The sequence below is a fragment of the Heterodontus francisci genome, chromosome 22, assembly GCF_036365525.1.
Source record: "Heterodontus francisci isolate sHetFra1 chromosome 22, sHetFra1.hap1, whole genome shotgun sequence".
NCBI lineage: Eukaryota > Metazoa > Chordata > Chondrichthyes > Heterodontiformes > Heterodontidae > Heterodontus > Heterodontus francisci.
The window spans coordinates 57,563,121-57,586,467 of record NC_090392.1 but is presented as its reverse complement, the minus strand read 5'-3'; the positions used below and the strand labels follow the sequence as shown (position 1 = coordinate 57,586,467).

General features: G+C 44.0%; 1 protein-coding gene across 7 annotated transcripts in view; it reads right to left on the bottom strand.

Moving 5' to 3' along the window:
• Positions 1-23,347, bottom strand: part of opcml (opioid binding protein/cell adhesion molecule-like) — a 1,070,268-nt gene that overhangs the window by 35,120 nt on the left and 1,011,801 nt on the right. For 5 of the 7 annotated variants that reach the window (XM_068053861.1, XM_068053862.1, XM_068053865.1 and 2 more), the window contains one exon: positions 10,476-10,511. The exons of the other annotated variants lie outside the window; for them this stretch is intronic. In XM_068053861.1, coding sequence (XP_067909962.1) covers positions 10,476-10,511 — 36 coding nt within the window. The remainder of the gene's footprint in view (positions 1-10,475; positions 10,512-23,347) is intronic. 7 annotated transcript variants of the gene reach the window in all.

Below are 23,347 nucleotides of genomic sequence, written 5' to 3'. Positions count from 1 at the left end.
ACAATTCTATATTTATATCGCGTGGTCCCCACCTACACAATTATGCAGTAATGCCACATTCAAATGGAACTTGAGTCTAAGGCCTGATTATAGGTTGTCAGCGGTTTCTTTTGGGTGGTCAGCCATTTCATATTTTAGCAATACAGAATTTTATTTAGATGGGTGGGGAGGAAAGAAAAGTTAACAAGACTCGGCATTATATTCACTGAGTAGAACATTCCGGAACAAACTCTGAAAGAGACAGGGCTCCTTTCATTCCAGTTATTTTCCATTTTAGTGCAGTGCTTGTTGTTGGCGAACTAGAATTTTTAAAAACGATTAAAAAATAAAGTACAAAGCAAGTCCTTTAATTTCACTGCAAAATACCAAACTGAATTAGGTAATTTTTAAATACCATGTATATATTTGTAAGATAATTGAAGTAAGCAAATCACATGTCTAGTAGTATCACATTTAAAAAATCTAACACATTAAGCATTGAATTCGATATCCTGTGCATTTATGAAAAGGCAGTACTGTCTCTTTTTAGTAAACCAACAAAAAAGCAGAACCCAATAGTTTTCATCGAAGAAAGTAATCCTGGAGATCAAAGATTATAAGATAAACAAGCCTGAGTTCATAGGTCAGGAAGGGATATTTTACTATTTTTCTTCACCTAATTAATCATTAATGTAAGCTAAAGTATACTCCATCCAAAAGTGCTTTGGAATATAACTATTCTTTAACAATTGAAAGATTTTGTTCTTGCAAATTATCCTTTTTAGGGATTAGGAAATGGAATGGAGTAACAAAGGAATATTATGAAGATAATATGATTACTTACATAGAACATAGAACATAGAACATAGAACATACAGCACAGAACAGGCCCTTCGGCCCACAATGTTGTGCCGATCCTTTGTCCTCTGTCAAGGACAATTTAATCTATACCCCATCATTCTCCTTTATCCATATACCTATCCAAAAGCCTTTTGAAAGTCCCTAAAGTTTCTGACTCAACAACTTCCCCGGGCAAGGCATTCCATGCCTTGACCACTCTCTGGGTAAAGAACCTTCCCCTGACATCCCCCTTATATCTCCCACCCTTCACCTTAAATTTATGACCCCTTGTAACGCTTTGCTCCACCCGGGGAAAAAGTTTCTGACTGTCTACCCTATCTATTCCCCTGATCATCTTATAAACCTCTATCATGTCACCCCTCATCCTTCTCCTTTCTAATGAGAAGAGGCCTAGAATGTTCAGCCTTTCCTCGTAAGACTTATTCTCCATTCCAGGCAACATCCTGGTAAATCTCCTCTGCACCCTCTCCAAGGCTTCCACATCCTTCCTAAAATGAGGCGACCAGAACTGCACACAGTACTCCAAATGAGGCCTTACCAAGGTCCTGTACAGCTGCATCATCACCTCACGGCTCTTAAATTCAATCCCTCTGCTAATGAACGCTAACACCCCATATGCCTTCTTCACAGCCCTATCCACTTGAGTTGCAACTTTCAATGATCTATGCACATAGACCCCAAGGTCTCTCTGCTCCTCCACATGCCCAAGAACCCTACCGTTAACCCAGTATTTTGCATTCATGTTTGTCCTTCCAAAATGGACGACCTCACACTTTTCAGGGTTAAACTCCATCTGCCACTTTTCAGCCCAGCACTGCAACCTATCCAAGTCCCTTTGCAGACGACAATAGCCCTCCTCGGTATCCACAACTCCACCAACCTTTGTATCATCTGCAAATTTACTGACCCACCCTTCGACTTCCTCATCCAAGTCGTTAATAAAAATCACAAACAGGAGAGGACCCAGAACTGATCCCTGCGGCACGCCACTGGTAACTGGGCTCCAGGCTGAGTATTTACCATCTAAGACCACTCTCTGCCTTCTATCAGTTAGCCAATTCTTAATCCAACTGGCCACATTCCCCACTATCCCATGCCTCCTGACTTTCTCCATAAGTCTACCATGGGGGACCTTATCAAATGCCTTACTAAAATCCATGTACACCACATCCACTGGTTTACCCTCATCCACTTGCTTGGTCACCTGCTCAAAGAATTCAATCAGGCTTGTGAGGCAAGACCTACCCCTCACAAAACCGTGCTGACTGTCCCGAATCAAGCAGTGTCTTTCCAGATGCTCAGAAATCCTATCCCTCAGCACCTTTTCCATCAACTTGCCTACCACCGAAGTAAGACTAACTGGCCTGTAATTCCCAGGGTTGTTCCTATTCCCTTTCTTGAACAGGGGCACAACATTTGCCACCCTCCAATCACCTGGTACCACCCCCGTCAGCAGAGAAGATGAAAAGATCATTGCCAGCGGCTCTGCAATTTCATCCCTTGCTTCCCATAACATCCTTGGATATACCCCGTCAGGCCCGGGAGACTTGTCTATCTTCAAGTTATTCAAAAACCCCAACACATCTTCCCTCCTAACGAGCACTTCCTCGAGCTTACCAGTCTGTTTCACACCGTCCTCTTCAGTAATACACCCCTTCTCATTCGTAAATACCGAAGAGAAGTACTCATTCAAAACCTCACTTATCTCTTCCGGCTCAACACACAGTCTCCCGCTATTGTCCTTGACCGGACCTATGGTCCCCCTAGTCATCCTCATATTTCTGACATACGCGTAAAAGGCCTTGGGGTTTTCTTTTATCCTACCCGCCAAGCATTTTTCATGCCCTCTCTTAGCTCTCCTAATCCCTTTCTTCAGATCCTTCCTGGCCATCTTGTATCCCTCCAGAGCTATGCCTGTGCCCTTTTTCCTCAACTTTATATACGCATCCTTCTTCTTCCTAACAAGACTCTCAACCTCTCTTGTCAACCACGGTTCCCTCACATGACCATCCCTTCCCTGTCTGACAGGGACATGCTTATCAATGGCCCCTACTATCTGCTCCTTGAAAAAGTTCCACATTTCGACCGTGCCCTTCCCTGCCAGCATATGCTCCCAACTTATGCTCCTCAGTTCCTGCCTGACAGCATCATATCTACCCTTCCCCCAATTGTAAACCTTGCCCTGTTGCACATACCTATCCCTCTCCATTACCACAGTGAATGCTACAGAATTGTGATCACTATCTCCAAAGTGCTCGCCCACCAACAGCTCTATCACTTGCCCTGGTTCATTACCTAGTACCAAATCCAATATTTTTGATGAAAATGAAAGAAGATAAAAAGCAGAATGTGCCCAGGCCCCATGAGATTGAACGGACAGACAGAAATGGAACAAAATAATCGGTTAGTTGAACAGCAACAAACACACCACCTGGGGTACCACTTTCTGCACTGACAGGGTATTATCACCATGAATTCCAATCAAATACTTTTGTCGCTATAAATAGCTGTAATACACCCAAGTGCACTGAAGTAGCTTGAATGTTCTGATTCCATTTTTTTGTTCTGAACAAAATTATTTTCCTTATTGACCAAAGGCTGGCCTACATGGTGTCATGAAAGAGCACAATGTTGCACCAGCATACAATGCCATGTGACTATGTTCCTGTTTTCAGCCACAAACTGATGACAAATGTGTCTTCCAATGAGGGAAGATAGTAAATACAAGTGAAATCATGCCATTCTAGTGCATTTCCCAGCAACTGTTCTTTATTGCCTTTAACAAAGACTTAAAAATAGGTCATCTCTTGCTCCAATGAAGGCCTGGAACATAATGAAGGTAAAGCAAACAAAAAGAGCAGAAATAATTAGAGTGAAATTGTGTTGCACAATATTAATGAATGAAAGCTTGATGCATTCATATGAAACTCTTTTGTCTGCTGTTTATTATTTTAAATGGCTTCTTGCCTTTGTCAAAATAGCAGTTGGGGGGAGGGGGGGCGGCGGTTGATACAAACACTAAGTATTCTTTTGCATTATAGAGTTTTATTTCACCCTAAATACTGCAAGTCCAACAAATTTCCACAAAGGGAGCACTTGGTAAGTGCTAAGTTGCACATCTGTCTCACAATTAAATTGCAGATAAAATTGAAGCCTGAAGCAGGGAAAGCAAATCTTTTGCTTGGACCAGTAACAACAGCCGTCGTTTTTTTTTTAATGGTGGTTGGGAGGGGGTAAAGTAACTTTAATGCTCGAAGTGGTCTAACAAAATACAACATGGTACATCTTCCTCCGTAAAATTAAACATAAAAATATGTCTCATTCAATAGGCTTTGGTCAATGGTGTTCCAGAGTCTCTTGCTAATGGCTGCATGAGGGTGATCTGGCCTGCCTCGTTCAGTTTGTTTTCCTCCTCTGGCCAATTTGCTGCCTTTTTCTGATGGCACAGCCAAGGTCAGGAGGCTATTATATGGGGTAGTTTGTGTCAACAAATGACAATTGACACAAACAAGTGACAATGCAATATGCCATTAAGCTGACATTTGTCTTTTTATTAAAAAAGTGTCCATTAGAACTTTGAGTTTTGTGTTTAAAAATACACAACATCCTAAGAACCTGAAAAGAACAGCAGATCTTTGTTGGATCATCCTGAGTGATCTTTCTCTCGATCCCTTGAAGCTTTGATTGACTATCTTTGGAAAGTTGATGCAAAAATTGGAATAGCAATCTAAAATGAGAAAAATAATCACATCTACCGCAGCAGTAAAAAATGATTTTTGACAGATAAGCCAATGAATATGTTAACCTACACAGCACTGCCTAACTTGACAGTAATTGTTTTATTAGTGTAACCGTATTCCTTGCCTTCTAAGATTTACCTCTACTAGCTGCAAATACACAGGGACTGGAAGATAATAAGATTTTTTTTACATGAGTATTATTCGACACAGGATTAATTTAAAAGTTAATCCCCCACTATTTTGATTAGAAATGGAGTGTAACAAGATTAATGTGTGATAAGTAAAGACACAGCAAAATATTTCAGCGGGCTGTATTTACATTTAGTACCAATCTCTGAGATTGGCTGTTTAACCCGAACTGTGTCTAATTCTCATTGGAGTATTCATGTGCTAAAACTGTTTTTTTAATGATTTATTTCACACTGGTACTAAACAACTGGTATTTTTTTTTATAGCTTGGGATAATGTGCCTTTGATAAGAATTAAGTGTAAGGATGCAGTTGACACATAAAGTGAAGCTTTATTGATTTTGTATATGATTTTTTTCTCAACAGCAAGCTGAACTGACAACTAGAACATAATTTCTGCTTCTCCTCCTCACAAAGCCAAACTCCCAGGAGAAACAGAGCATTAAATGGAGGAATTTACTCTGAGGTGATAAAGTGGGAAATTGCAGTTTCAGTGAAATGAGCTTGCTGTGAAATGAGGCTGCTTTACTGTTGTTCTGCTACTTTATCCAAGTCAATATGCTAAACTCATAAACTCTACTTCAGAGAAAATAAGGTATTGTTCTGTTTATTATGAAACAGTTTTGTTTAAATTAAGACCTTAGCCTTTATATTCTTTTCCCCTACTGTTTAACATGCCTTTTAAGGTTCTGCAATTACTCATTTACAGATTAAGGATGCAAATTTAGAATTTGTGCAAAGCGATTTCCACCTTGCACTGACACCATACTTGCAGTGTAAATCTGGAGTCAGGACCCAATCTGACTAGAGCAAAATGGAGGAGGGCATTCTCAGCGCTTTGGTTTGAATCCATGGTGGCATCAAACAAAGTTTGCAAAGTGCTCTGGGGTTCTGTTAGACCTCTGGGAACGTTGAACTTTTGGAGAGCAAAGATTCTTCTATCCCATCTATATACAAAGACTTAAATTTCTAGCTTTTGGAGACAGATCTTCACTTGCCATTATACATGGAGGTACAGAACTCTCTTTTAGAATGGAGAATTACATTTCCAGCCAGTAGTGTAACATGGTTCTGGTTGGCTAGAATCTGACCTGCTGCTCCCATTTTGAAGGTGCTATAGGAAAGGACTTACATTTATACAGTGCATTTTATGACCTCAAGATTCCAAAGCACTTTACTGCCAATGAAGCATTTAAGTGTGCTCATGGTTGTAACGTAGGGAATCATGGCAGCTAATTTGTGCATAGCAAAATCCTGCCAATGAGATACGTGACCAGATAATCTACTTTTTAGTTGAAGAATTTGAGGTTGATTGAGGGATGGTTGTGGAATAAATACTAGTCAAGGCACCAGGGAAAACTCCTCTGTTCTTCTTTCAATCCATCCGTGGGATTTTTTATGTCCACCTCAGAAGGTAGACAGAGCATCAGTTCAACATCTCATCTGAAAGCCAGCATCTAAGCACTGCAAATCAAGTGTCAACCTGGGTTATGTACTCAAGTCCTTAGATGGGGCTTGAGTCCACAACCCTCTGATCAGAGTTGAGAGTACTATCATTGAGCCAAGGTTGGCTAAACTGATCTAAAAGACTATGGTAATCTAGATTAATTTAATAACCTTCAGTGTGATGTCTGTGTGAATGGCACTTAACACATGGCCGTCATCCATTATTGGCTCAACTGCAACCATTCATGGTTGAGCTCCACAGAGCTGGCCCCAGATTCAATCCGTGCTCTTCAACAAAGGAGGTGCTCCAATAGGCCTCAGCATGATTGATGAAGGAAGGGCAGTGGATGTTATCTATATGGACTTCAGTAAAGCCTTTGACAAGGTCCCTCATGGCAGACTGGTACAAAAGGTGAAGTCACACAGGATCAGAGGTGAACTGGCAAGATGGATACAGAACTGGCTCGGTCAGAGAAGACAGAGGGTATCAGTGTTTTTCTGAATGGAGGGATGTGACTAGTGGTGTTCCGCAGGGATCAGTGCTGGGACCTTTGCTGTTCGTAGTATATATAAATGATTTGGAGGAAAATGTAGCTGGTCTGATTAGTAAGTTTGCGGACGACACAAAGTTGGTGGAGTCGCGGATAATGATGAGGTTTGTCAGAGGATGCAGCAGGATATTGATCGGTTTGAGACTTGGGCGGAGAAATGGCAGATGGAGTTTAATCCGGACAAATGTGAGGTAATGCATTTTGGAAGATCTAATGCAGGTGGGAAGTATACAGTAAATGGCAGAACCCTTAGGAATATTGACAGGCAGAGAGATCTGGGCGTACAGGTCCACAGGTCACTGAAAGTGGCAACGCAGGTGGATAAGGTAGTTAAGAAGGCATACAGCATGCTTGCCTTCATCGGTCGGGGCATAGAGTATAAAAATTGGCAAGTCATGTTGCAGCTGTACAGAACCTTAGTTAGGCCACACTTAGACTATTGCGTGCAATTCTGGTCGCCACACTACAAGAAGGACGTGGAGGCTTTGGAGAGGGTACAGAGGAGGTTTACCAGGATGTTGCCTGGTCTGGAGGGCATTAGCTATGAGGAGAGGTCGGAAAACCCGGATTGTTTTCACTGGAATGAAGGAGGTGGAGGGGCGACATGATAGAGGTTTACAAAGTTATGAGCGGCATGGACAGAGTGGATAGTCAGAAGCTTTTTCCCAGGGTGGAAGAGTCAGTTACTAGGGGACATAGGTTTAAGGTGCGAGGGGCAAAGTTTAGAGGGGATGTGCGAGGCAAGTTTTTTACACAGAGGGTGGTGAGTGCCTGGAAATTGCTGCCAGGGGAGGTGGTGGAAGCAGATACGATAGCGATGTTTAAGAGATATCTTGACAAATACATGAATAGGAAGGGAATAGAGGGATATGGGCCCCGGAAGTGCAGAAGGTTTTAGTTTAGGCAGGCATCAAGATCGGCGCAGGCTTGGAGGGCCGAATGGCCTGTTCCTGTGCTGCACTGTTCTTCGTTCTTTGTTCATTCCTCGGCTGAGAAGAAAAAAAATTTATTAGGGTTCCTGCTGCTGATCAGTCTCTCGGGACCCCTACTGGAAAATCTACAAATGTGAGTGTATAACGAGGGCAGAGCAGAATTTGGCTGTGATGAACTCTCCCTTCTTCACCCCTACCATAACAAATAGCTTGGAGCATTCCCTGTCATTGGTTATATATGAAAGAAAACCACTTGTGAGAGGTCATGGGCACGAACAGAACTGTAGACTTGATGACTGATCCTAAATTTTAGGATGTTCTAACAGTTATCTTGCAGTCCTGGAAAGGATGCAAGAGAATCCTTGTTATCTGACAGCTGATGTTATCTCTCTATGTGACACTCTTTCTTGTCTCTCTGTAGGCATACATTTTATCATTATTCATCTTCCTCGCTTGTTCTTCCTAAACTGCAAATATGTTGTCTCACATGCTCTTCCAGCTCATTGTGTTAAAATCAAGATATATCACATTGCCTCATATTCTGTTGTATTCCTTGCCAGGACCTCAAAACTGTGACCTCTTTACACCTCTTAGTCCTCCTTTGCTAATACTATATACAGTCTTTTAAACCCAAGATTAGTGTACACAACCCATACTTAATTGGTTTCACCTTCTCTCCTATTCTTTTCAACTTTAGTGGTGTCCTGCATGATGGGACCCAAGTCCTTTGTCAAGGTCCCTCAACATGATAAAAACACATAAAATTCACAACTAACAGAAGAAAATGGAAAACAATGAGAAAATTAAGTAAAAATAGGGTTTTTTTCTTTGTGATTGCACAACAGGATGTGCAATATTATGTGGATCAGCCCGAAGAGCTTTGGTCAGTAAACATTTTCAGGGGTAGGATAGCACTGCATTTGAGTGAACGGCTAGCTCTTAGTGCTGAGAATCCCATGCCTCTCTGACTAGCAAAGTGGTGCAACCTTGACCAGGTGTTTGCTGCTGGTGCAGTTACAACTGTGCTTGGCCATCAAAAATTCTTTCACACAGAATATTCTCCCCTAAATAAAAGGAGTCTGTGAATATGCCAAAAAACATTAAACTTCTAAACTATCAGGTTAATAAGGTACAGAGGGCGGCACAGTGGCTAGCACTGCAGCCTCACAGCTCCAGCGACCCAGGTTCAATTCTGGGTGCTGCCTGTGTGGAGTTTGCAAGTTCTCCCTGTGTCTGCGTGGGTTTCCTCCGGGTGCTCCAGTTTCCTCCCACAAGCCAAAAGACTTGCAGGTTGATAGGTAAATTGGCCATTATAAATTGCCCCTGGTATAGGTAGGTGGTAGGGAAATATAGGGACAGGTGGGGATGTGGTAGGAATATGGGATTAGTGTAGGATTAGTATAAATGGGTGGTTGATGGTCGGCACAGACTCGGTGGGCCAAAGGGCCTGTTTCAGTGCTGTATCTCTAAACTAAACTAAAGACTTCTTAGTACTTTTCTTCCATAAAAGGACAGAAATTGGCCTCTTTTTATGAGAGATGCTAATAAACCTATTTAACAGAAGCAGAATAATTCTACATATAACACCCACTGTTCCCACTGATGGACAATAAGGTAAGCAAACACTGTTGATGTCACTGATCTGGGCTGCTCCATCAATACTCTATGGAATATAATGGCCTCTGAGCTGCATAGAGACATCAATGCACGGAAATCAAAGATGAATAATATGGGATGTAATGGTCAAATATTAAGATGTTTTGCTTGATGAATCTTAGGGTCTAGCAAATGATTTGCAGAACCTTTCCCCAGGACATTGAATGAGCTGGATAGAATTCACGATGAAATGCATTGCACATGGTCTATGAAAGGAGTGAGCCAAATAGTAATATTTTCTTTCAATCTAATATCCTCAGGTTAGGCTGCAAAGTATTTTGGTCCAAAACAACATCCCCCTCAGATCCATTCATTCTCTCTCATGGCTAGATTATTGTGTTCACGTCTCGCAATATTCCATGCTTTACTTGATGGCTTAATTGGAATTGCTTATGACATGGTAACAAAATAGAGATGTGTTCTCTGGAAAACTTCAATTGTATTCCTTGGCTCAGACTGTTTCCCCTCCCCCCTTCCTTCTTTCAATGACTAAAATCACAATTTATCCTTCACAATAAATAGGAATTGAAAAAAAACATAAGTTGATAGGTCTAAAACTAATGTTCAAGTAAAGTTAGCAAAATGAACCTTTAAAACAGCCAAAGATCAAATGTTCCATTGTGATGGCCTCGATTTCCCTGTTTATTGAGGTTCCTCTCAGTGTAGTGGAATTGCATGATATTTAACTGGCAGTCAGGCAAGGAGAGTTTAGTGACCTCACCCAATAGCAAGCATTGCTTGGTAAAGGTTGAAAAGTGAGAAAATAATTAATTGAACCTTCACATTGCTTGATTTAAGACATCAATTCAGAATGTGGCAGACCTGAGATCAATTGTACAACAGGTGAATCTGGTTTCAGTATCCAGCTATTGTTCAGAGTGATGCTGTATTTTTAAAAAAACCATTATTCCACTCCTCTTGTTGCAATTAGTAAAAAAATTCTCAAGAAGCTGACAGTAAAACCACAAATTGTTGTTGATTCTTTGCTTCCAGATAACACTTGAAAAAAAATGTTTTACTTCTGATTGAATAAAACCCCTGGCAGTGCTGAAAGAGGTCCCCTCCCTCATGCAGTAGAGAAAAGGAGATGCAGCCACAGAAATGACAGTGCTCTGTACTGACCTTGAATCTGGGTCGAGCTCGTAGGCTCACTTACTTCTATAACCGGAGAAAATGGTGAAAGGGGAAGGAGGCAAGGAAAAGAAATGGAAAAAAATACAGTTTACATATCCTTACAGTCATGGCACTGAGCAGTAAAGTGAAGCTAGTGACAACACACATGCAATAAAATGAACCTGAAATAGAATGAAGGTTACAGTTTGTTCATGGTGGTGCATTGTGGGATTGAACTGGGAAGCAGTCATCACTGTTCTCAGTGGCAACAAGGAGTTAAGAACATTAATTCAACAATTATCACCATGCTATGCATATTACACCATTTCCCTGCAAACAGCTCACACTTGTCAGTGGGATTGACAATACAATTGAGTGCCCAGATTAATAAAGGTAGTTTAACGTGAGGATTGGGGCACTGATAGACCATTGCTCAAGGGAAGACCTGCATTTTACCAGGGCTGATCTACCTGTTTTTTTTTCTTGCAGTGTGCCACTAGTTTTGGTGTACACCCATTGGTTGCCAGTCGGGAGAGTAATTTGAGCAGCCTTTGGCTGTGAATACTTGTGTCAATACTGTGGAGTTTGCACTGTATTTGCCAATGACAGTAACACAGGGGTGGTGCTAATCGAAAGTTGCAAGGCAAAAAATCCTTTAGGGCACAAAAGTGTTTCTTACTCCAGATATTTTTTTCTTTGAAAGGGTGGGAAGGCAAACAATTCCTGCAATACCTCAGTCAGTTCCCCGCAACCCCCCCCCCCACCCCACCCCAAAATGCACAATTTAAAGAATTATTCTGTTCATCATTTTATGTATCGAAGCAAAGCCAACATTATAAGGAGTATTGTAGAAATTTCCACATGGAGGTCTCTCTATTTGTTAATTTTACAAGCTATGTTATCTGGAAACATTTTTAAAGATTGCGGTGAGGAATAGATGTTAAAACCTTCCATTTCAAGCCTAACTCAACATTCTCAATACCTAAAGCATTAACAGTCAATAAACAAATAGGTTTATTCCCCAGCCACAGATTTCTGTATTGTTCCTGCTGTTTGTGCACATATACTCTACGAGACACAGATTATTGCCAAGTAAACTGTTTTTGTAAAATATTTTTCAATTAATCTCACATCAAGTTAAAGCTTCTAATATATTAAATATATCATTGCTCTGTAGGGTTTTTAATTACATTTTATTATGAGGCTCGTAGGGGGCCGTGAGCCAGATTGCAGCCATGATGCTTTTCCAGCAAATTTTGGTTTTACGTTATTCTATTGTTGTCTGTTTTAATGGTATGATATTACAGACTTCCTGCGAGCTTGAAGGGTGGGCATGAAAATTGTTGTCCAGATTTTTGCATGAGCACAGCTTGGGGTTACTATCTTATACCTTTCTTCTCAACCCTCTTGACAGTAGGAAGGTGCCTGACCTCCAATCCACATAATTATCTGCCATACTCACTGTGTAAGGGTAGCAATAGCCACACACACAGGTTCTAACCATCAGAGCCCAATGCATTGAAACCCTACCCCATTGTATTGCTGTGCCACACAATATTGCTTGGGTGAGATGAGGGTACAAGGATTTGAGCGGAACTCTGATTCCCCTCTCTCTTTCTTATCGAAGAAAGCAATGCCTCTGCTGCTACCCAGGCAGCCTGACTGAGTCGGAGGGCTCACCATATGACCATGTTACTGGAATAGGTTCAAATCTCACCACCCCTTGTCACAGCACGTTGGTATACTGTATGCTATACTGCAAGACCACCTTCAGAATTTGGTTTCTCTCTTCTTAAAGTGCCTGCAGCTCGGTAGCACAGAATCGTGTGCAAAAGCAAACAGACATCTTTAAAAAGAAAACAAAGAGTGGCAATCATTTCACTGCATTGATCAGAATCACAGCATATCTTTTTAAATTCTGTTTTGCCTGTGTTATCAAACAGCTGGTCACACAGCCCAACAGATATTTTCATTAACATGACTGAAGGCAAGAATGGTTTTCTCGAGGAATTCTACATCCTGGACTCAGCAGCTGTAGTGATCCAGGTTCAGACCCAGCCTGAAGAAAAGGATGTCTATTCAAAAAGTTAAGGATATGTCCGATGGCCTAACAATTGGATTGTGCCTGAATTGGGGCACTATCCCGGTGGTCCGCATGCTGCAAGGGTCTAAAAAGGCCGGTGAATTTCTATCCCTGGATCTTTTAGACATAATCACGGTCACACATTAAAATTTCACCCACAACTTTGTGTTGTTTCCTCACAAGGATAAGACCACTTGATAAGATAGAATTTTTGTCTAATGAGAACTAATCTTTATAGAAAGGTTCTTGTGATTATTTTTCACTTTTTTGAGGAATAAGAAATGCAAAAGGATCCCTGTATCATTTCATCGCGCTCTCATTAGTCAAACTAACATGTTCTAATGCGATTTGTGTTTGGAAACAAATAGAAGTTTAGCAGTCACTTATTCATGAAGACATTACCCTTCAAAATTTCTGTGCCAGATGTACCATGAAATGCAGTTCAGCATTGCATTGGTTTCTAAGAATCCCTTGATGAATCCTTTCAGTATGCTGGAAGTAACAATTTTGATTAGTATTATTCCACAGCCTCACAGCGGAGCCGCTCTTCACGCTTCCGTCACAACGGGACCGGGTGGTGACGATTCACCTCTACAACCCCCATGTTCCGGTGGTAGATGTACTCACCTTTCTCGCCAGGTACGTCGAGGTGGCCGGCAGCAGCACTGATGTCAAGGACCCCTTTGGGATCTGGACCAGCAAGCGGCAGGTCAAGGTGACCTTGAAGGTAGATCCCAGTGGAGCCATCATCCACCCTCCCTCCAGCTTCGCTATCGGGGGAAGTCGAGGCTTCTTGGTCTACGCTGGGCAGCCCAGAGTTTGTCGCACCTGTGGCAAATCTGGTCACATGGCAGCCAACTGCAGCACGGTTGTTTGCAAGAACTGCAAGGAGGAAGGCCATCAGACCAAGGACTGTAAGCAGACTAAGTGTTGCAACTTGTGCGGTGCGGCAGGCCATCTCTACAAGACCTGCCCCAAACGTTGTCTCAGCTATGCTCAGGCGGCAAGGTCCAAGGAATGGCCGGGAGAAGGTTCGACGAAGGCGTCCGCTGTTCGAAAGGAGACCAGCAACCTTCTCCGCAGTGAGGAACTTCAACCTGAGAAGGAAGGGGAGGCGGCTGAAACCAACGACCCAGCACCTACCCAGCGCCCGGAAACCCCTCCTCCACAGACAGAATCAATGGAGGAGGAGGCAGCAGATGGACAAACAGGTCAGTGGCAAGTGGTCCAGAGAAAAACCACAAAGAAAAAACATCCCAAAGCCACCACCCAAACCAGTGGCAAGAGGAGGCTCTCTTCTGAATCAGACTGCAACAACTCCTCTTCACTGGACGGGGAAATGCTGGAACGACAGCCCCTTCAAAAGAGGCGGCAGAACTCCGAGATGGATGATCAAGCATCCCAGCCCCCGGGCACTGGAAGCTGTGATGGGCCCGGCGTGCCCCAACCCCAATTCCCCACACGTAACGACGTGGCCAACGCATCTCAGCTCCGGGACACCGGGAGCAAAGACACGTCTGGCGCACCTGAGCTCCGGGAGACCGGGAGCTGTGATGTTTTCGAGGAGGAACAGATGGAAGCAGCTGAGGACAACCCAATCCTCTCTGCCTACAAGACCCCCCCGATGTCACCCGAGCGGCACAAACCCTGCATGAAAAATCAGGAGGGGTTTCTGAGCCCAACCAACGTGAAACTGCTTGCGCATACGATGGGTATGCAGGAACATCCCGAAGGGGAAGGACTGGGACTAGCGAGGACAAATGGTATGGGAAGCAACAACTAATTTTTAGTAAAAAATGGGTGTAAGAATTGCTTCCATTAATGTGCGTAGCATTAAATCGACTACGCGATGTGTTTCAACCTTGGATTACCTTGCCAAGGTCAAAGCTGACCTACTGTTTCTGCAGGAGTGTGGAATACCACACCTCAGCACCTACAGGCAGTGGTCGCGATGGTGGTCCCACGGGCCATCGATCTGGTCGGGGGGTAATGACTGCCGTTCCTCCGGCCTGGGTATTCTGCTGCGGGGAGGTAACTTCACCATCTCCGAAGTTAAGGAGGTGGTGGGCGGCCGCCTCCTCGTAGCAGACGTGATGTACAACAACGCTCCGCTCCGGTTGATCAACGTGTACGCCCCGGTACAACGCAGCGAGCGGCTGACCGTCTTCCAGCAGCTCCCACTGCTGCTGGCGACGTCCAGGCCGGTCATCCTAGGCGGTGACTTCAACTGCATCATCGATGCGGCTGGACGATCCGGCAGTGACGACAGCAAACTGGACGCTACGTCCAGATTCCTCATAGAAACAGTTAAGGATGCCAAACTGCACGACGTCTTCAGCAAACCTGCAGATGGAGCGCAGCGCAGATACACATGGTCAAGATCGGACGGGTCTGCCCGTTCCAGGATTGACTTCCTGTTTGTGTCCCGTGCTGTCACGGTCGGATCCACCGACGTCAAGCCGGTGTTCTTCTCCGACCACTGCCTCTTACTGGCCGACTGTCACTTACAGGACGACCAGCGGGTTGGCAGAGGGACGTGGAAGCTCAATGCGACACTGCTGACCCCAGAGAACGTTGAGGAACTCAAAAGGGATTACAATGGTTGGAGGACCGTGAAACCCCTCTTTGAGTCTCCAGTTCACTGGTGGGAAGCGATTAAGGAGAACATCAAGAGGTTCTTCATCCACAAAGGTGTTCAGAAGGCGAGAGAGAGACAGAGGGAACTGTCCCGACTCCAGAAAATTATGCAAAATCTACTCCGGTTGCAGTCAATGGGGGTCGAGGTCAAGGAGGACCTCCAAGAGGTGAAGAGCCAGCAGGCCTCGCTCTTTGCCAAGGAGGCCTCCAAGATCATCTTCCGGTCCAGAGTCCGCTCCATCGAGCAGGATGAGACGTGCTCGCGTTACTTCTTCCAAAAGGTACACAGAGAGAGCTCTGTTATCAGCAGCCTGAAGGAAGAAGATGGCTCGGTAACGTCTTCGCAGTCCGACATACTAAGGATCAGCAAATCCTTTTATGCTGGGCTGTATGACGCGAAGCCCACAGACAGCAGAGCCTCCCAGTCCTTCCTGTCATCTATCACAGAGGTCTTAGATGACAGCAGGAGGGAGGGACTGGACAAGCCGCTAACTCTGGACGAGCTGACAAAGGCCGTCGAGCCTTTCGAGGCGAGTAAAACTCCCGGGAGCGACGGCTTACCGGTCGAGTTGTACTCGGCCCTGTGGGACTGGGTCGGCCCGGACCTGCTGGAAGTATACGAGAGTATGCTCCTGGCCGGTAGCATGTCAGAATCCATGAGAAAAGGCATCATCACCCTCTGATCATCAAGATCTCTGATAGCCTCGCGCTACTCAGGGATACGATCGCCTACGTACGGGACAGGAGGGTGGACACCTGCCTCATCAGCCTGGACCAGGAGAAGGCTTTTGACAGGATATCGCACACCTACATGATGGACGTGCTTTCCAAAATGGGGTTTGGGGAGGGAATCTGCAATTGGATACAACTGCTCTACACAAACATCAGTAGCGCAGTCTCAATCAACGGGTGGGAATCTGAAAGTTTCCCGATCAAATCTGGAGTCAGACAGGGCTGTCCTCTTTCCCCGGTCTTGTTTGTTTGCTGTATTGAACCCTTTGCTGAGTCTATTAGGAAGGATGCGAGCATAAGAGGGGTGACAATCCCAGGCAGCGGAGGCACTCAGGTCAAAACCTCCCTGTACATGGATGACGTCGCCGTCTTCTGCTCGGATCAGCTCTCCGTGCGCAGACTGATGAGCATCTGCGACCAGTTCGAACTGGCCTCGGGAGCCAAAGTTAACCACGGCAAGAGCGAGGCCATGTTCTTTGGGAACTGGGCTGACCGATCCTTTGTCCCCTTCACCGTCAGGTCAGATTACCTGAAGGTGCTGGGGATATGGTTCGGAAGTGCCGGGGCGTGCACCAAAACATGGGAGGAGCGAGTAGCCAAGGTACGACAAAAGTTGGGCATGTGGGGGCAGCGATCTCTCTCCATTGTGGGTAAGAACCTGGTCATCAGGTGCGAGGCGCTCACGTTGTTGCTCTCCGTGGCGCAGGTCTGGCCCATACCCCACTCCTGCGCCGTGGCAGTCACCCGAGCCATTTTCCGCTTCGTCTGGGGATCTAAAATGGACCGGGTCCGGAGGGACACGATGTTCAAATCTCTGGACAAGGGCGGGAAAAATGTACCCAACGTGGCCCTCATCCTGATGACCACCTTCGTGTGCGGCTGCATCAAACTATGTGTAGATCCCCAGTACGCAAACTCCAAGTGTCACTACGTGCTGAGGTTCTATCTGTCCCCGGTGTTGCGAAGGATGGGCCTGGTCACATTGCCACGGAACGCACCGTGCAGTTGGGCGGCGCCGTACCACCTATCCTTCGTGGAGCAGTTTCTGCGGAAAAACACCTTTGACCACCGGTCCATCAGGCAGTGGTCTGCACGGAATGTCCTCAAGGCCCTACGGGAAAAGGAAACGGTGGATCCTGTCGGATGGTTCCCCGAGCAGACCGTCAAAGTCATTTGGCGGAATGCCTCATCACCAGAACTTTCAAACAAGCATCAAGACGTAGCTTGGCTGGTGGTGAGAAGGGCCCTCCCCGTCAGATCCTTCATGCACACCCGAAGTCTCGCCCCCTCCGCACAGTGCCCCCGCGTTGGCTGTGGTGGGGAAGAGACGGTCGCCCACCTCCTCCTGGAATGTGCCTTTGCAAAGCAGGTGTGGAAAGAGATGCAGTGGTTTTTGTCAAGGTTCATCCCAAGCAGCTCTGTAACACAGGAGTCTGTGCTCTACGGGCTGTTCCCAGGGACGCACACCGAGACAAACATCAACTGCTGCTGGAGGACTATCAATTCGGTGAAAGACACCCTTTGGTCTGCCCGAAACTTGCTGGTCTTCCAGCGCAAAGAGTTGTCCACCACCGAATGTTGCAGACTGGCACATTCCAAGGTCCAGGACTACGTGCTGAGGGACGCACTAAAGCTTGGGGCAGCCGCAGCAAAGGCTCAATGGGGAAAGACCACAGTGTAAGGTTCCCCCACCAAGCTGGACTGAGGGGCTGGAACCATGGGAAGCCCCTCGAACTGTATCGTTAATATTCTCAATTGCTGTAAATGTAAAACTGTAATTGACATGACAATTGTGAAACGGAAGGGTTGGGAAGAAACTCATGACATTATTGAAAGAAACTGATCTCTTTTGCAATGTTTGTATTTTTTCGTGCTGTTTGGAAACTGTTTGGCAATGTAATTTTTACAGATTTTTATGAATAAAGTATATTTTGGGAAAAAAAAAATTCCACAGGATTCCCCAGTCGTTCAAGCTTTCAGCAGTTCACACTTCCAATCAGAAGGTTGCTAGTGTGCACACCAGGCCTGTTTGACATTCAAACACACTTACCTTGGCTGAGCAACTAGGAAACAGCCAAGTGTTATGTTGGGAGTAAGAGTGCAAGAAGTGATGGAAAAGTGATAGCACTTCTGTTTACCAAATTTAATAGCAACAATAATTGCAGTTCTGGATGTGCTGTGCAGAACACCTTGCATTCGAGACTGAGGGAGTTGTAAGAGAACCATGGCCATAGAGGGGGAAGAAAATCTAAGATTCAATGACAAAAGAAAAATACAGCAGATGCTGCATATCTGCAATAAAAACAGTTTTGGCAGCATCTGTGGGGAGAGAAAAAGTTAACGTTTCAGGTCAATTAACTTTCTTTCGAACTGGGAGACCAGCAACCTGAAATGTTAACCCTGTTCTGCTCTCCACAGATGCCGCCTGACCAGCTGAGTGTTTACAGCACTTCCTGTTTATTTAAGATTTTATGAAAAGGCTAAGGTGCACCACAGTTCTGTGCCACAAAGTGTTCGGAAGCAGGTTTGTGACCACAGAGCCCCATATCTTTGGCCTTAGCCGAGATATCAGTAAGAGGCAAGTTAAAGCCGAGGTGCTATCCCTCATGGTAGCAGAAAACATTACTGGATGAGTCAAACCAGGCGACCCGCACTGTTTTGCAGCTACTATATGCAACAATAATATGGGGCCTAGAAGCAGGCTGACTATCCATCCTTTTAGTCAGGAATGGTGCCATAAGAGAAAGTGGACCTAAAGGTAGGGAGTTAGTTTTCAAAGATGAAAGGATCCCCCCGAAGGTTCATCAAACTTATCCAACCTGTAGCTAAGCTGTACAACCAAACAGGCCCCAGGTTTGATAATTCCTGTGCTGAATTAGCCACACAAATGTTAGGAATACCACAATTGATCTCAGCGTCCTGCGTTAGAGGGGGCAAAATCAGCAACCGTTTCTCTTTCTGACAACTATGTAATGATCTCTGTTGTAAGAGTGTGGTGAGTGTGTGTGCGCGTGAGAGAGATCTTCAAGTGAAAAGAGGATTGGGCTCAGTCAATAGCCTCTGCTGTCACTTAATTTGCTAGCACTCACCATCAAGGCTCACACTTCATTTATGGTCATATGGCCGAGACAGCATGCCGCAGCAAAAGTCATCATCTTCAGGAGGAGAGAAATTTGGCAAGAAAAAAATTGGAATGAGCAGGAAATAGTTTTATTAGTATTTTGGGGGGTTGGTGCAGCAAGGCTGTTTGCCAGCTAGTGTTCCCATCTTCTGTCTGAAATGCTGCTTCATTCCTGACAAGCATCACAGCTCTACAGGGAAATTGAGATTCAAATGAGTTTAATATGATGGGCTATTTTTGCCTGCACAATTTCTGGTGATGATGGGGAAAAAATTTGGAGGAGAGAAGGCATCAGGAGAACCAAAAACAGAATCGGCTTAAGATGGATGCTGAAAACCCGACTGCAACAATTAAAGACAAAATGTCGAAAGAGAGCACAAAATGGTCAGCACACTGCTTTCGTGCCCTCAGTGTGAAGGGAGGTTAGGTCAGAAACTACACTTCTGTAGCTCCTTCCTCAGCTTGAGCTCCCTTTGAGCACAGCTCCCCGCCACGGGTATAGAATCAATGAATTTACCCTCTAACATATAGAGGAAAATATTTTTAAATCAGGCAGTTGCTAGGGATGGAAGAAAGTGTGGGTAAACAGTAAGCTTAATACTTTAGTGATAATTATGGATGGCCATCAATAAAGGTGATTTCTTTTGTTAACTTTCCACGTCCGTAAGCTGAAACAAGTGATTTTGGGAAAAAAGCAGATGTTAGATGGAAGGGACTGTCCTCCTGGGGAGGTAAGCAATTAAAGTAACAGCTACCAAGAACCTAAGCTGTTACTAGAAGGATCAGCCAACAGACTGACATACTTGCTGTGCACAGCATCTGCTATGACCTTTTCAACAGAGCTATTTCTAAGGAATGATACAGATAAAGCTCTACAATAAAGATGAAATGGGAGTCTATGATGATACTGAATATCAGCAAGCCAAGAAACCCTGCCTGTTGAGTTTAAAACATGCCAATCTAATTTTTCTCTTCAGCTTCCTGGATATATTCAGCAAAACCACAATGTTTTAATTGATGGCCAATATTAGTGTTGACAGCTAACAAAATTAATTCTGAACATACTGAGCCTTGCTTTCTCGATCACTGCAGGACATCAAAGCAAGATTTTGTTCCTAATTCAGGTAAAGTCCACAGTTTATCTCATCACTTTTGCCACCTGCTAAGAACATGAGACTGTTTGCACCATTCTCGCTGTTGCCCCTACTGTTAAAATATTAGATTTAAATCACAGATGTTCTTAATGTCTGTTCTCCTGCCCTCAGTCACCAGGTTTTCATCTGCTACAGATGCAGTCCGTTTTTGCATTGAACTGCACACAGAAACAATTTGAAATCGAAATAATCACAGAAATGTATATGCTTACTTTCCAGCTTTCCTATTCAGATTTTAACTGCTTAACTGAAAGAAGATTGTGCTGTATGTCACTGTGTGACCTTGAGCAGTGCGAGACAGTAAGCACCATGTTACAGTCAGCTCTGCACCCCTCTGAACTCAGGCAAAGTGCAATTCTGTCAAATGCACTTATTAGAACATACAGGTGATCCAGTGAACTATTTTGGATCTTGTTTAACTTTATTTTCAAAGTTAAAAAATGGCTTCACACTGGTTGCAGGTATACTGTAGCAGTGCGGAGTCCAAATACTGTGTACCAAATAACAATACAGTTAGCTGTATTGCAAAATAACTGCGCTGCATCTGTGCAGAACTTGCAACATAACTTCTGGTCACTACCTTCCTTAACACCAGTCATTTTGATGTCTGAAAGTCCACTTACATGTTGGGCAAATTTCCTCATTCTGTGTGAAATAGGATTAAAGCTAATGTGCTTGCCAGCAACACTGGCACACCGACAAATGTGGAATTCTGTCCAGTGCAATTTTCCTGCTGATACAATTTAAATTGTATAAAAGAATACATGAGATCTTGGACAATTCAATGGAAAACAGAAGGAAATACAAAACTAATGAATGGCTGGGGCACATAATGCAGTGGTTGATAATAACCCAACTTCATTATAGTTGCACATCCACCAGTCAAGGCATTCATGCTTCTGATAATCATAATATCACCTTTATATATTAATAGAGGCAAAATAATTGATATCAATATAATCAGGGCAAAGCAAACTGTAAAGTTGTGGAAATAAATCAGTTGTGATATCCATGCCAGTGTCAATATACAATGGAAAAATATGGAAATGTGAAGGGCCGATATCTTGTACACCTTAGGAAACCTGCAGTGTGATGAAATTGCTGGATATGTTGTCAATTGTCAGGAATGTCTAAAAAGACCTTTAAGGATAAAACTTATTAGCCAGGTCTAGTTTTATCCATGAGCTTCATCAGGGGATTTAACTTCATTTGTGTTTGACCATCATTTCTGAATCAAAAAATACTCTGCATGAATTTTGTTTCTAAATTAATCAAACTGTGACATCAAACTGTGACAATCTGGTCCACTCCGGTGCATACTGCAACACAATTCTGGCAGCAATACCACCAAATGCTGTGGGAAAAATGAGAATTCGGTCCATTCTAGCTCATTTGTGGATGCCATGCTCTTTCATGAAGGAGACTGAAAATATCAGCAATGCTGTTTCTGAAAGTCAAATGTTCCTTACTTGACAATCTTCAGTCCTCCTCTCCTGAAAGTGGCGAACTTATTGGGGTATGTTTTCATGCCTACTGGTTGTCCTCTGGTCCCTCACCCAAGACGCTATTTTGAGCTTCAACAGCGAACGTCAACAGGAAATTCAGCCATGTGGCACATCACAACTGAAGATGATATTGTCTTTAGTCAATGTCCACATAGAAGCACTTTCACCAGGGTTTCTGGCTCATGATCAGGACAGTGAAATAAAAGCAGAAAGTGCTGGAAATACTCAGCAGGTCTGGCAGCATCTGTGGAGAGAGAAACAGAGTTAACGTTTCGAGTTGGGTATGACTCTTCTTCATGAGTTCTATCCAACTCGAAACGTTAACTCTGCTTCTCTCTCCACAGATGCTGCCAGGCCTGCTGAGTATTTCCAGCATTTTCTGCTTTTATTCCAGATTTCCAGCATCCGCAATATTTTGCTTTTATATCAGGACAGTGAAACCTGAATGATTTTCTCCTCCCTATCATAAGGGCACTAAGGCCAACTGTACCCATTACAAGTCCTCTAAAACTGACATCAGCTATCTGAGTACAGACTGGAAATTGACTCTGCTACCTCTTTTGTCTCTACGGGTAAAATTACCAAACCATTGATGAGGACGATGCATAACCGTGTACATGTTCTGGAAAGTAATTTGCCCTTTCAATAGGGAAAAAAAGAATCCTGTCTGGGAACGTCACTACTAGAACTGGCAATACAGTGGTGAACCAAGTAGTTCTAAACTGGAATGCAAGTTTCTTTAGGACTCTGTAAATCGAGGAAAATCTGATGTTAGAATGAACTAGATGGCCATGGCTGTGCTTAAAGGGCGGCACAGTGGCGCAGTGGTTAGCACCGCAGCCTCACAGCTCCAGGGACCCGGGTTCGATTCCGGGTACTGCCTGTGTGGAGTTTGCAAGTTCTCCCTGTGTCTGCGTGGGTTTTCTCCGGGTGCTCCTGTTTCCTCCCACAAGCCAAAAAACTTGCAGGTTGATAGGTAAATTGGCCATTATAAATTGTCACTAGTATAGGTAGGTGGTAGGGAAATATAGGGACAGGTGGGGATGTTTGGTAGGAATGTAGGATTAGTATAAATGGGTGGTTGATGTTCGGCACAAACTCGGTGGGCCGAAGGGCCTGTGTCAGTGCTGTATCTCTAATCTAATCTTCTCCACTACCACTGCTAAAGAGCCATTTTGAGTGCTTGCAGTGCCTGCATAGATATAGGGGGAATATAAGTACAGGTTTAAAGCCAGGAGTTTCTCATTTAAATGATCAGGCCACATGATGCTATTCAAAATTGTGGCAAATGGCAAGTCCACTGTAGACTGTTGGTTTTATCTATGTATTATCCTTTAAAAATAACTCCATAGCAGATATGGTGGATACTAAGCATGGGAATCTGTTTATCAATAATGCTGGTAATAGCTATTACCCTAATTTCTCACCTTTCCAGGAAGACAACCATTCTCCTTTATCCTTTGTTTCACATAAACTAACATGGATATGTGGGAAAGATTGCACGAAGCAGTGGTTTATCACACTTCCCCTTTCACCTCTAAAACCTGGGCCTTACTCCAGACTGGAATTATGGGATGAAAGTCTCCTTTCACGAGCAGGTGGATGGAATGGACTGAGAAGTGCTGCAAATTCTATGTGAAATGAATTGG